Source organism: Pristis pectinata, chromosome 15 (assembly GCF_009764475.1).
Source record: "Pristis pectinata isolate sPriPec2 chromosome 15, sPriPec2.1.pri, whole genome shotgun sequence".
Taxonomy (NCBI): Eukaryota; Metazoa; Chordata; class Chondrichthyes; order Rhinopristiformes; family Pristidae; genus Pristis; species Pristis pectinata.
In genome coordinates this window covers 26,967,848-26,983,680 of record NC_067419.1, presented here as the reverse complement: position 1 = coordinate 26,983,680, position 15,833 = coordinate 26,967,848, and the positions used below count along the sequence as shown (strand labels likewise).

The 15,833-nt window shown below is 36.7% G+C and overlaps 1 protein-coding gene across 1 annotated transcript in view; it reads right to left on the bottom strand.

Moving 5' to 3' along the window:
* LOC127578284 (forkhead box protein P2-like) overlaps positions 1-15,833 on the bottom strand; it is a 309,971-nt gene that overhangs the window by 120,757 nt on the left and 173,381 nt on the right. The window contains 1 exon segment of the mRNA XM_052030109.1: positions 7,196-7,285. Within this exon segment, the coding sequence (XP_051886069.1) occupies positions 7,196-7,285 (90 nt within the window).

The following is a 15,833-nucleotide window of genomic DNA, read 5'->3' as shown; positions in this document are numbered from 1 at the left end:
TACTACATGATAATCATGGCAGTGAAGAGCATTTGTGGTAGAACATGCAATGGTAAGCTGCTTTTTAGTTCTCAATCCATATGATGTGCCCATACACCAAGGTCATTGGACACCCAGAAGTGATGTCAATCTGTGTACAAGTGACATCATTGCTGCAATACTGTAATGCAAGTGCAGGCCTTCCCTGGGTAACAAACAGGTTCCATTTTTACTGACTTCCATAAGTCAATTTTTTCCATAATTCAGAAAATACACAAAAAACACTCGTTATGGCAACCATAATTCCACAGCATTGAATTGAATGGCATCTAAAGTACATTGGACCGAAAAAAAAGAATAATTAATAAAAGTGGAGAGAAAGAGGAAACTAGTTCTGCCATTTGTAGGGACAAAGGTATGTACGTACATTGGACTTTTGAGTCTAATAATGTTATGGGAGTTCATTCTTACATATGGGTGTCCTTAAGTCAGGTGTTTGTAACCTGGGGACAGCCTATAGATGATTCAGAAACAGTGTTGGCCTTGAATGCAGAAGGTTTTCACAGAAAATAAAGGCCTGTTGCAGTGTATTAAAGAGCTTGCACCCGTTGAGCCACTGCTGGGAATTCCACCAGTAAAGCAAGTATTTGAATTGAAACAGATGGTCCTAATGTCCTCCAACTCTCATCTAAGGTTACCTTCCTTCTTGGGATGGATCCAGTTGCTGTGATCTTTGCCCCTGGTACCCACCTCTGATGTGCTGTACCACTGGAGATCAAAGACAGACATTTGGTGCCTGCCACTGCTTTGTGAAGTCCCACCAAGGTGAGTGGTCACACTTTTCAGGCAATCTGCTGCTCTGTGTAAAATCATATAGAAGGCTCAGGATTTGTGGTACCTACACACAATATATCCATACACCATGTCCGTAATAAAATCACTCCCTCAAGGAATCCTAAGGTGTGTTATTTTAGTGTGTTTTTACACAGGTGGAAGAATCTCTAGGGCGACCTGTTTTGGAGTTGTTAGTTGTATGATTGAATGAGGTGATATTAGCAAATGGAAGGAGAAAAATGGTAAGGAGAATGGATTGGGTGGATGAGGATATCAGGGGAAGGTGGACAAAATTTGCAACAATTCCCCTGTTCTTCAGAACAATGCAATGGGATTATTCATGTCTGCATAAGAACGCAGATGGCATGGGTTTCAAAAAGCATCTTCAATTTTGCAACTCTCAGTCAGTATGAAGTGTCAGGCTAGATACCTGTCTCCAAGCCCCTCCGGAGCAAAACTTAAACCTTCTGAGTTAGAGGTGAGAGTGCTGTACAGCATACCACAGCAGATGCATTTTGGATAAGTCAAGGTGAGATAGCCTTCTGTCCAACCTTTCTTACATAGCAAGAATGAAAATAAAACATTATGAAATAATTTAGAATAATGAAGGATTTCCACTTTGATTGTTTACTTTCAGATGTCTATTGACCCACAATGTAGCACAGAACCTCTTGAAATGTTTCTGATTTAGAATAGAGGAGGTGGAAGTGGAGGAAGCAGGATGAAACATAGCCAATGTACCAGCAGTAAGCATCTTGCTCCCCAAGATGTTCTGTGAGAGATTCACGAGGATTGCACCAATCGATTCATCTGACAACCATCTGCAAACTCCAGTTTCTACCTCCTGCCCCCTCCCTCCACCCACTCCCCAATACTATGCAGTCCCACTCTCATTCAAATCCCATGCATTTCTTTCATAGCCTACTATTGCTCAATATTAATTCAGGTTTTAACATTTAACATGTGGAATGCCAACTTACTAGTCAACAACCAAAAATGGTAACGATAGAGGCATGGTCCCATCTTCTTCCTAAAAAACCGGTCCTCTCCTGCCTCAGATTTCTTCCTACCATCCTCAAGTCCACCCCTTTTCTATGATGTTCCCACTCCAAATTCTTGCTTTCTTCACCATCAGGGCTCCTGGCTATTTGATCCTTCAATACAGTTGACACAAACCACACTAATTCCAGCCTCCTCTCCTCTCGTCCTCCCCCACATTCCAATCTCCTGACTGTTTCTCCATCTGATCTCTGTTCCTCCGTTGTTGCCTCCATTTCCTAACATTATCCTCCTCAATCCTCAGCTACACTGCTCACCTCCTTGTGAAGCATCTCCTGTCCTTTCATCTCCCTATTCCCTATCCAATCCTTGTCCTTTCCCCTCCAGGTTACACTGCAATCCTCATGACCCACTGTCCTCTTCCGTTAACACCTTGTCCTCTTCTCCTTTTGATGTCCTCTCCTCAGATGAACTGTCTGTCCCATCCTCACCCCAGTCCCAACCCCCACCACTGATCCCCTGTTCTTCATTTGTTTCTCTTCCACTGTCAGTTCCTCAGCCCAAACTCTTATCCCTCTTCGATACCTGGTCCTCAACCCACACTGATCTCATCCTCACTTGTTCCTATGATTATCATCTCCTCCATCCCATATCATCCACTCGTTCTCCGGATTCCCTATTTTCTTTCCCCTCCAATTTCTATAATCTCCCTCCAATCCCAAGCTCCCTATACCGATCCCATCCCCCACTACGCTGATCCTCCACGCCATACTGATCCCATCCCGTGTCATTCTGATTCTGGGTCCTCCCAACACTGATTCCATTCCTCATCACTCTGATGCTCTGTCCTTCCCATGATGATCCTGGCCCCCCTTCACTCCAATCTTCTGACCCACCCACCCGACACTGAATCCACCCACTGAACTTGATTCTCCCCTTCCTCCCCACTCTGATTTCATTCTCCATCCTCTGATTCCTTATCTCCCTTACTTTGATCTCTGTCCCTCCTCATTCCATCCTTCTGTCCCCTCTCACTCTGATCACATCCTTCACACTTTGATTCTGTCTGCCTTATTCTGACCTTCGGTCCCCTCTCATACTAAATCCCCCAATCGTCCCAGTTTGAATCTTCCCTTTCTGATACCCTATACTCTTTCTCTCAGTTATCCTGTCCTTATTTCTCTTTGATCCACTGCCTCTTCATTCTTTGATATCCTGAGTAAAATCAGCTGGCAAGAGGGATGTAATGTGCCTTAATTTGCAGATTAAGGCACATTAATAAGTGTTTATGGAGCCCACTATTAGGTGTGCATACATACTTCTGAGTAGTAGGGGTTTGGAAGGGAGGTAGTGTACCATGCCACTGTGCCTAGTCCAACAGTTTCACACTCTTCATGCCAACAGTCGGTCCTCCACTAACAGGTTGCTGGCAGATTTGCTCAACTGTAAGGAACATACTTTGTGTGCTGGATACTCATCTGGAGGGATTGTTGTTTGGCTCAGGACACTATACCTCACTGGATAACAGTCCTTGGAAAATAGGGACTTAGGATCATCCTACTTTAACTACCGGAATTGAAACAGACTCAGCTAGATATTCATCATGCCAACCTACTAATTGGTCAGAAAATATAGAAAATGTGTAGTAATGTACTGATTGTGTTGAAATGCCACCAGGAGATGCTCTGCCCTTACTTCAGGATTCTCTGTGTACCATGGAATCTCTGTGCTTGCAGGGCACTGAGAATTTAAAATCCAACCCATTTCTGCAAATGTGAAAAATGGGCACTTCCACTGTTTTTCTCCCTCAAGGAAAATTCAGATTCTTGCAAGTTTAAAACATATATATTCAATATTCCTGTAACAATAATAAATTATAAGGATTGACATCATTCTTGTGGTTTGTTACATAGAAAGCCACAGCTTTCCACATCTGTATTTAAGTTCTGGGCAGTTACTTTAAAACTGAGATATTACTTGGGACATCTTGATACATGACTTAATTCTCTAAATGCATAATGATGGAAAAAGGCTCTCAACAGTTGCTCAACAGTAGGCTGAAAGCAAGTAAGTTGAATAATTTACCTTTGGAGCCTACTTTATGAACTCAGAAGCAACATAGAAATGAAGCCCCTTTCAATATGAGAAATACATTTTTTTTATATAAAAGTGTTCAGGCAGTACCCTGATGTCCTTCTAATTTATCTTGTAGGGGAAACTAATCTTTTGATTCCTGCCAACTTGCTTCGTATAGAATCAAAATGCCCACACACGTGGTCATGAAGGAAACTAAAGCAAAAAGTATGAACAAAACTAAAATAAATCAGTATAAGGAACAAAGATAGTTAACTATAATATTGAATGTTAGCCCGTTACAGGCCAGAGAGAGGAGTAATTCAATCTTGTACAGTGCTCTGGATTGATTCTTCTCGTAGATGAGCAACAATTCCTTCTTAAATTTAAAGTCCTGGTAACATATTCTTGGGAAATAAAGATTGTTTCTGTCTGAATCAGAGGTGTTGATTTGAAAATCTATAAATAAGAAAACCAATTTGAGCATTTTTTTTGCAAAAGCCTTGCTAAAGAAAATCTGACATACTTAAGAAACAGGTTAGTTTATTTAAACTCACAAGTGGTATGGTATTTAAAGAGAGAAAAAGCTATACATATTTGAAAGTTACCTCCAAAAAGTTAACAAATTTTAGAGTAGCGGTAGCTTTAAATATTATTTTGTCCAGTTGAACAATTAAATACTCTGCTTTTTATTACATCTATAAAGATATTGTTAAACTATTTGGCTATTTATAAGTTGGTCACGATTATAAACTTAAAATGAGACCTAACGGGAACCTCTAGTGTTCTCTGAATGAAGTGAGATCTTATGGAGGTACAGGATATGTCCAAGGCTTAATGGAAATCAGCAGAGTTTGCAGTTTGTATCTAAGACACCAAAAGCTTAACTAATTTCATGGCGAGGATATATATTGTTATTTACAGGATTTACTCATAAAGTGTATTCTAAAACACATGAGCACATAATTACTACTTTCAAGAGCAATTATTCATATGTATTTTGAAGACTGATTACTAACAAGATATTCAATTATGGAAGCAGCTCAGGGCAATTCAATTCTATTGTTACATACATACATTTCCACTAGGGATCACTATGTCATCCAAAAACATAATGCCACTTCCCACATGGACCCTTGAAACCCAACTCTATCCTGACACTACCACTGTCCATTTCTCTTCCTCTAAACTCTCAGACTGCCTGTCAAACATCCAGCATTGGATGAGTTGAAATTGCCTCCAAAAATTTCAGGTAAGACCAAAAATATTGGGGCAGATCTTCAGTCAGCATCCTCCTGGAGCGGCCTGCAGCTGAGTAAAAGCACAGCCCTTGAAACCTGTGCTTCACCAGCAGACTCCTCAATTTCACTTGCTTCACTCTTGCCAACAATGTCTTCATAGTGAGACTCTGGATTTGAACTTTTGCAAGCCTCCTTATTTTTCCAGGTTTATTTTCTCCGTTAATATGCTCCATAACATCGATCTCTTTGACTGAGCACTCTGCTATCTCCTTATGTGTCTTGTAACAAATTTTGTTTGATAACATTCATATGAAGTGTCCTTGGACATTTTACTGTTAAAGGCAATATATAAAGGGAAGTTGTTTTTGTAGATAGATACTCATGGTCAAAACTCACTCTCCTGAGGGCCAAATGTTATGAACATGCTTGCCCCCGACTCGTCAGAATGGGAACTATCTGGTCTGCAAGTCTCAGTATTCATTGCATAAACTGACTGAATATCTTGAATGCTGCCTTACTTGCAATTAGAAGTCCTCTGAAGCAAGTCAAATTCATTGTCTACTTGCTCAAATGTTCCATCCAACATTTATTCGGTAGGATCCAAAAATCAATTCTTCTGCGTAAAATACTATGAAAATTGCAATTATAATGTTTTTTTAAGTTATAGTTTTGTTTAATCTTTAACCAGCAATTTTAATTCTGGTTTAAGTACAGTGATCAAACAAATTACCTATTTCATCCATCAATTTCACTGCAGAAAAGATCCCACACATTTCTCTAAACAATTCTGTCAACTGTTTGGTGATCTCACTAAATACGCATCCTATAAGTCACTAGACCGTAATTAGTTATGCAGGGGTGTGACTCCAAATGAAGGTGTTGGCATTGTAGCTCTCTGTGAAAATATTAACTATGAGTTAACTCCAATTTTCTCTTCACTAATTAAATGCACATGGTACTAATGAGCTAACCTACTGTTCCTTGATAGCACTAATTAGCTGAGAGGAGCGCACATTCTCACACTGCAATTTAAGCCTAAAAATAAGGTTGAAAATATGCTAATTGCTGATATAATTTAAAACGGAACAAGTTGAGGAAATTGTCATAATAAGTGGAATGGGCCACATTTTGGTAAGACAGCGAGTATTTCTTCTACTCTTGTCTTTATGCAAAACAACACAAAACAATGTTTTGATTGGTGTTTTGCAGGGTCAACAAAGTTCCTGTGTTTCCAAGTAAACAGGAAAAATGATTTAACTTGAACATGCACCAAGAACTGCAATATGCAAAGCTACCTCCTCCCTGTAAAACTTTGTGTAACTGCACAATCAGAAGCCACATACCTTATGATTTCCTCTCTGAAAGAACAACCATAGAAATTGTTTCTACACAGAATGTCACTCACTATAAACATGCTTTTAAAAGACCTGCAGGAATAGCTTCCTGGTGAGGGTACCGTGAGTGTAATTCACCCAGACTTCCTCCATTTGATCTCTAAGCTAATTTTATTTCAACAACCGAAGAGACTCATAGAAATCTGCAGTGATGAATAAGCAAAGATTGTCAATCCCCCCCTCCCCCTTTCAGAGAGGTCAAAACTCAAATAGCAGGTGATATATATCAGCCAAAGAATGAATGTTTGGTGAATGGTGGAAGTTGATTTTATTTCTCACCTATCACAATAAATACTCATGTTAAATATCTTTTGTACTGAAGGTATTTTCTGTCATTCAATCTATAAATACTTATTATCAAAAATTCTGTTCTATATCTTACCTCATTTATGCTGTGCACAAATCAAATCACTTAGCAACCAGCTTCTTTATCTCAACACCCCCCCACCCCCACTTTAAGTAATGATTGCAGGTAACTTAATCAAATGGAGTTTTAAAAATCATGCTAAAACTATAACGTCTTTCAAAAAATCATAGACGGCCAATTATCTGAACCTTAGTCTACCATTTTTGTCTATGGACTAGAATATAATCACTTTTCTAAAAAAAATGAGCTCAAGTTTCTGAAGATTTTCAATTATTGTTGCTACAAAAGATCAGTAATAGCCTGCTGACCTGCAATGTTCGCTGTTTGTCGTTTCCCTTTGGAGATTTCAGACCACTGGTTTGCTGCTGAAGAAGAAGCTGTCTTGCTGCTTGTAGTGCCTGCAAGCCAAAAAAACATTATTATTCATAAAGTTTGTTTCCTTAAGCTGTGATCTCAATTCTATTACCAAAGTCATGGTAATTCAGGATGCACATAAAATGAAATGCTTTTGTGTTATAGGCCACCTTTTTCTCAAAGCACAGTACTTTGTTCTTCAATGTTTATTTTCCCTTTATACAATCATCAGTTTGTAATACATTGGTTACTTTTTCTTTGCTTTTATAACACATGCAAATATTTCATGTAACCAGATTCACAAGTTTTGTTTTAATCTCATAGCTGACCATGAAACTGTAACATATGCAGTTAAGAGTTTCTGCAGAACGCTACCGGAAGAGCAAATCTTATAGTACATTACAAACTGATGTAAACTGCATCAATAGACTTGTTTCCACTAGGGATTCATCCACTGTGTGTGTGTTCAACAGAAATGACCCCCTCCCCCTCTTATTACCATAGATTTGCATATTCATAATATCATTTTGGTGCAGAAGCGCAAGACTTCAAATGTTACTGGAAGCTGTAATTAAAATTGACAAATCAACATCAGATATCTTGGAAGTGGATTAACGGGGATTCTGTACTGTAGATTGCAGGCAGGGAAAATGCTTACAATATGAAAACTAGAGTCTTCATTTTAATGATGAAAAAGAAGGGACATGGTAACAAATTAAAGCACAGTTGATTATTTTACTGGTGCTTGTCACTAATGATTAAATATATGTTTTAGGTGAAATGTAATTTTGTACCCCTTGCACCACCTGTGATTTTAAAAAAACATTACCTTAGAACACTAGTGATCATTTTACTTACTGTTTAATTTTCCAGTCAGATTTTACAAATTAATAGAAAAGTATCACCAGGAATGATACTTCGTGTAAAGATTTTGGTCATATTAAATTTATGTAATAAAAATAACTAGGCACCAACCCAAAAAAGTACCAGCACACAAAATATTAAATTACTGAGTTGCCATGAGATAATGTTCCGTTGAAAAAACAAATGTGAAAGCCCAAAACAGTATGAAGTTGATTTCTGCACAAGAATCAACCTATTGGCAATATAAGCAAAGAACAGGTACTACCCATCAAAAATTCCTTGAAACAGACTCCAGGAAAATGTCTTGGTAGGCAGAGATCCATGGAGTCATCAAAAACAAAATCGTTAGCACATGATGTGTGATAAAAAATTTAGGTGCACAGAGTAAAGATTCACTTGATCAATCTGCTTTCAAAAAACATCCGATTCACCTCTGATGGGGTAAAGTACATTTTTGATTAGAATCAAGGGGTTGGTTTTCTAGTACTTTCTAGTATCCATGACAACAGTTGCTTTGACAGGATGTGCATATGGCATTACACTGCCAGCTGGTGTGAACAATGTTTGAACTACTGCATTGAGATGCTGAGCAAACAGAAAAAAGTTGCCACGTCTTAACCCTCAGGGAAGCCAGTCATCCCCTGATCAATTATGAAAAGACAGAGAGGGCTGCTACAGTCTGGCTCCAAGCAAGTTTTTTGAGAAGGCAGGCAGACGCACAAAACCAAAGTAAACAAACTGAGTGCAGCAGCACCATCTCCTAACAACATTGATTTGTCTAGCCATAGAAAGCTCTGGTAACAATTTGCCAGGCATATTCTTAACATTTGGAGACTTTTGCACAACATTGTTATATCACTATGGTTTCCTTTTTTCCCTAAAAGTCTGAAACTTTGTAAAGTTCAACTTCAACTACATGCATGACATGTTTAACAACATTTAAAATATTTTGTTTGATTATTTAACTCTAAAGTTTTTGTCAGTAGTATTTCTTCAGTGGCAAAAACATGAGAAATTAGAAGGTACTACACTTTGAGACATCCAATACATCAGATACTGTGTGTGGTTTTTTCTGTATATTGCATAACAAGACATGATTAATAGCAAATACATTTTATGTAATAAGCTGAACTGCCACGACTGCTTCACATTATAACATTTTGTTTATTTTTTTCAGAACACACCAATTTTTAGTTCTACAAAAGCTCTTAACAGCCTTTGGAAAAAAAAGATTTAGAAGTGCCATTATATGGTAATCCTATTGAAAGCTTTACTTGGAAAAAATTAAAACTATAAATTAGGACTTATCAAGAGGCTATATCCAAAATATTAACCTGCCTTGTCTCATTACAGATACGAACAAATTTCTTTTTGAATATTTGAAGCATGTTAATTTTCGTCTAATAGATATACAGAATATGTTTGAAAACTAAAGAGAATTTTATTTTATTTAGTTTCAGTGGTATGTTTTATTTTAGTATTTGGCAATCTTCACAAAACATAACAAAAATTCTATCGAATAAAATTTAAAATATGTTAGTAAGAAGTCCTAGAAAAGAAATACAATCTAGAATTTGTGATGTGGGTCAATAAATCTGTGCTTAGTGAAATAAGAGAAATCCAATATTTAGGCCGAAGACACCTGCTAATGTGTTTGCTTATCAAGTAAACCAGAGTAATGAACAAAAGGGATTCAACTTTAAGGCAGAAGCTGAAATTCTGAATAAACTGATGACATCAGAGAATGGTCAGAACAAACAAGGAGGGACATAGAATTGTAATTTGTGCCAAGAAGCAGGTAACAACAAAGATTCTTCCTACTTTTCAAAATTATTCTCTTAATATTCTGTTACCATAAAAAGTTTATGGTGCTCTTTGTGCCCCAAGTATAATTGTATACAAATATGCCATATATTTATAAATTTAATCCACAATCTCTTTCAAATGATTCCAACAGAATTAATTTTACCCACTACACAATAGTTTTTAATCACACATTTATTTTTAATTTAGTAAATCTGATGCCTGATGAAATTACCCAAGGTAACTTTGATACAGTGTTAGTTATGTGGTATCTATTTCATTTCAATTATGTGCAAGTATATCATGGTCTTAACTGCCAATGTAACATTTAAACAGACTTGAGGCAGGACCTTAGGGCTACTCTTCAAAAAGAAATCTGCCTGAAACAAAATATTCTATTATGCACCAGGCAATGGAAAAATATATTCATAATGAAAATACAAGAAAACAATATTTAAAGGCCACTGTAGTATAACACTTGATACATGTATGCATTATATTATCTAATGCAATATTCACTTTAATCACACCATATTTGGTGCTTACTTTTGTAGCTACTAAAAATATTTTTGTAAGGCAAAAGTTTCTCCAAAAATGACTATTTCTAACAATTAACTTCAACCATGAGCCTTGAAGACTATTTGCATGCCCAATTCATTACCCTTTTAAATTTTGTATGTTACGTGTTGCGTTAAGTACTTAAGCATAATTTTTTTTAAAAGACATTACATGCATACATCTACATTGCACTTGAAACTTGATTCCAGAATCATTTCTGTCAGGTTACTCATGATGTAAATATGTGTAAACACAAATGTGCTTGCAGATCCTATTGGCAGAATTTGTTGAGTTAAAGTGATTTAAGCAATGAAATTTTTTAAAAAACTTTGTTTAAGTCTGTACGATTATGTTTTTTTTGCCAATTGTGATACTTCTATTGCTCAGAAGCCACATCAATTTTTGAATAAAGTTATTACTTACCACTTTTGCAGCATCAAATGTAAAACATTAGAAGAATAGAATGTAAATTATGATCTTTTTAATTACTATAAACAGAAAGAAACACAATGTTCTGGAAGTAAGATGCTGCTTATAACTGTAACTGAAAAATATGGCTGTTTAACCTATCAGCATGTCACATTTCAGACGTTAAAATGAAAAATGACATCTACACCCATTAATATCTTCAATGTATAAACAGCACAGTACGACACATTCTCGAGAGCTCAGCTGAAGGCTACGAAATCTCTCCCTCTCTCAAACATAAATAATGAGGCACTCAGAAGCATATTTGATGTTGATATTCATCTCTGAGAAAAACACTGCAGCCCAGGCTTCTTATGAAAACAGATGCAGCCCGAATGGATCTCCTGTAATTGGTTTCAGATAGCAAGGTCAGAAGAAATGCAATACAAGAAACTGTTATGAGGAACAGGGAGAAACACGAATGTTTACACAGGCACTCCCCAGTGCACATTGACAGGCTAAGTACTCTTTCCAAATAGCCAGTCTGAAAGAAAATTTACCACAAGTTGGTGCTTACCTCTTTGTTTGAATTCACTAATAATTTGACCATTAAATCTACACAGCACAGCAAACAAATAAAAATTACTCACATCGGGTGTTGTTATCCCAGAATATTAAGGAATTCAATCACCACAGTAAGCATTCATTTTTAACAAAACATGTTGAATTCCTGTGCATGTGCCTTCATTCCATATGCAATATTCACTGAGTGGCTTAAATGAGGTAAATGAATATCATAATTCCAGGAAATGGAAGTCAGAACATTTGGAAATATTCAGTAAAGAAAAACCAGAACGACTCAGGACTTTTTTTTAAATTTAAGAGATAATCTTTTTGTTTCAATCCCTGCTGCAATACCAGCTTCACAACAACTACAGAATACACTCCTAATAATAAAGCCAAATTTATAAATCGAAGCTCCAGCACAAAATATACGATTTACAATAGATGCAGAAAAATAAATATTTCAAGATAGCTGAAATAATTTATTTAAAATACTAAGTGAGCGATACCATGCAGAGCGGGATCAAGGATCTGCACGGGTTACACTTGCTCCAGTTTTGTATGTTCCCACGAAACAACACTGGTCAAATAAAGTATTATTTTATTCAAAGAGACGAGATGCAACAAGATATACATGACGTTTTTTTGCCAAGGTAAAGAGTAGATATAAATAAACTGGGCACTGCCTTTGATAACTGCCTATGAAAGGGAATAGTGTTTCTTCTCGAATAGTTTTACATTCTAGAATTATCAAAGAATATAATCCAGAATGGAAGTCACATCCACATCAGCTGAGTGCTGTAAGATTACAGCACTATACCCTCTGTCTCTATCTGCCAGCAGTATCTTTTCTACGCTGGTGTTCAACTAGAACATGTCAGTTGGAACAGCTCCAACTCTGTTGACAGGCAACTCTTGTCGACATCAGGGCTATCTCGACAGCAGTGAGAGTGAAAACAAATTCTATGACATGCCACATGTTTAGATCTAAATGCTTGAAGCTGCAACAAATTTGTGGAAACAATTGTTTGTAGTCAATAAATGCTTATGCTAAGGCATGCTCAGGAAGGAAGCAGTTGCAAATTTTTTTCCTTTTCTTCCTCATTCTTCTATGAACACTTGTGCTTGACATAGACAATAAAATTTAGATTGGTAGTTTATGTCTTGAACCCCTTGACAGAATTAGTGGTTTTAATTTTTCTCCTATGATCCAGCACTGCTCCTGGCAGCTTTGGTAGCAAGGAAAGTAAACTTCACACAAAATATTCCCACATCATAAAAATACTACTACTTCACAAATCATCTTAAGATACACAATTCATTGTAAATTTTTAAATCCAAATTCTAATTGTACTTGTATTCTTCACTTTTCATAATATTAACAATTCATAGTTAGCTATAGAAATTGGTTTAATCACACATTAAAACCCTGATTCTGATAACAGAATGATGTTAACATTTATTGCTTTTGTCAAATATAATCTGCCTTTAAAAAATATTGGGGTAAGAATGGCCAAACTTGTTCTACAAGTGATTTAATCTGCCATGTTTTTGTGACTTCTGGATGCATATTGAGATTGACATGTGGATGAAGAGGCACACTTTACCATATAGTTGTTTCCAAAGGAGCCGTGTTATGACTGACAGGTGGATGAAGACATCCACAAACTCTGTTTCCAAAGGAACCAAGAAGTTTAAGTTCCTCTGTAATTTGCAGATTTATAAGCTCATCAAATTTCTTATACTATTATCTGAGGGCTATCCTTGGCTCATTTACATAAAATGGGTTAGTGTTATGTAAGCAAGAGTAAACACATCAGTTAGTGTGCTACCAGAGGAGAGTAACCCACCAAGAATTTAATGGTTTAGTGACTATTCAATTTAGGTTTACCAAATCCAAGCAGTTTTTAGTTCTGTCAAAATTTCAGTAAAAATATGCAAAGGCAAAATTACAGATACTTTTCAGCAACTCCATTTTCAAAAGAAACCAAGAAATGTACACTTGCTATACTTCCACTAATACTTTACCATTTTATAATCATGCAAATAGCAATTATATAGTCAGCTGAAGTGAGGTTCATGGTATAACCACTATATTAAAGACTAGAAGCTAAGGAAAGAGACATCTTTATCAGCCATCCTGAAGTATGAAACTAAGTGATGGACAACTGTAATGCAATCATACAGATATTCCCAGCAACATTCAGCAATCATGAGATAGCCCAGTAGAAATAACTTTAAGTTATAGTATTGAGATAGAATCATAAATTGGTGATGTGCCATGACTGCCTTCCTCCATGGGCTGATCTCTTTGGCACAGATGATGTTGAAATGGATAACTTCACCAGCCACACTTTGATAAATAGTCTGGAATTTAACAACTGGAAATTCATTGCTCTTGTCTATAAAAGTGTGAAACTGCATATGCCAGCAGCATAATGCTACATACAGCCAAACAATTAAAATACAAGGTGAGCTGCAGCAGAGATTGCATAAAAGCTGCAAATATTCTGATAGTTTGTATGCATCAAGGCAACTTCATTTCTGGGCAAAAGTTTAATTATTATTATGTTGGTGACAGATGAACCAGTGCTCATTTATCCCACCTCTGTTCTAGATTTCACAAAGCCATAAGTGTTCTTTGTAGTTATCATACGGTATGACAAATTGTATACTTTGACGTACTGTAACATGGCTGAATTTTGAGTCCTGTTTCATATCCTGGGGAGTACTGATGGGTATTCTATTCACATAAGTGGGAAGGTAAAATTCTACGATTCCTATGATGGCACAACCTCCCCACCATCGAGGACATCTTCAAGAAGGTGGCATCTATCATTAAGGACCATCACCACCCGGGACATGCCCTCTTTGTGTTACTACCATCAGGGAAGAGGTACAGGAGCCTGAAGACCCAAACTCAACAATTCAGGAACAGCTTCTTCCCCTCCACCATCAGATTTCTGAAAAGCCCATGAACCCAACCTCATTATTCTATTTTTGCACTATTTATTTTGGTAATTTATAAATTTTTGTCTTTGTACTGTACTGCTGCTGCAAAACAACAAATTTCACGTCATATATCAGTGATAATAAATCTGATTCTGATTTGAGTAACATATCCCTTATCTAGATCTCGTCTATGCCCATCTTCAAATATGCAGCAACTTTCCTGAGTGCAGGTGGCATTAGGCACAGCTGACAATGGTACTGAATTAAACTCAAGTGAATCCAGTCTTGGACTCAAAATTCCATTACCTCCCAAGCATCCCAAAACTCAGCAGTTAAATACAAATAGAGCCAGCAAGACAAAGAGGCAATATGCAGAACATTTCTTAACCATCCATCTTCCTCATTCCTTTCCGGAACAATGGGATAAAAGTCAATTTTCTGAAAGTCAATTTTTGAAGACTATGGTCCTCTCAGATATTAAGCTGACATGATAATGCAAGTTTTTGTTCCAAATGGTTAAACTTCATACATACTTTTGCTTGTTAATCATGTTAAAACCAACGCTAAAGTTGTGCACACCATTTAGAAAAGACCACATCATTACCATATAATGTGTGAAAGCAATTCCTGTTCCTTCTCTTACTACATCCTATAATATCCTGTGTCTGTGCAGGTTTCCTCCAGGTGCTCCGGTTTCCTCCCACATTCTAAAGATGTACAGATAGGTTAACATGGGTTTAAAATGGACGGCATGGACTCGTTGGGCCAGAAGGGCCTGTTACCATGCTGTATAAATTAAGTGTTAAAGTTTTTACTTATTTTTTGTGGTTTGCCTTAGATACCAGAAGTTAAAATTGTTATAAAAGAATGGAAAAGCTAAAACAGTATTTTCATCAGTCAAGCTAGAATCCACAAAAATATTTCATGCAAATGTCTACACCTAGCACATTTTGATTCTGTTGTTACATTGTCTATATTTTTAAAGGGCAATATTTAAAATATTTACTAAATTCCCCCATCTAGAAACTCTGCTCATTAAACACACCACATACTTGCAATAGTGCATTTTACACAGCCTCTGAAATTTGTCGTCAAAAGAACGTATTTTGCTGGCAGGATGCAATACACTAATGCTAGTATATCATATGTCTAATGCTACCAACAGCTCTTGAATTCCTAGCCACACAAGGGTAGTCAAATGTTTTCCATTAATGCATTTAGGTACAACTCAAGAAGCTTAAGTCTTTAAAGCATCCAAAGTTCTTAACTGGGAGCATTATTATTATTAGGGTGCTAAATGAATACCATTAGATAGTACCCAATTTTTCTTTGTTGCATTCAAAAATAGGTGACAATTAGATGTTAAACTTAGAAAAATGCACCTCATTAAATCACTCTTCTATCAATGAAAAAGTGACTGTAGTTTGTCGTTTTTCCATTTAT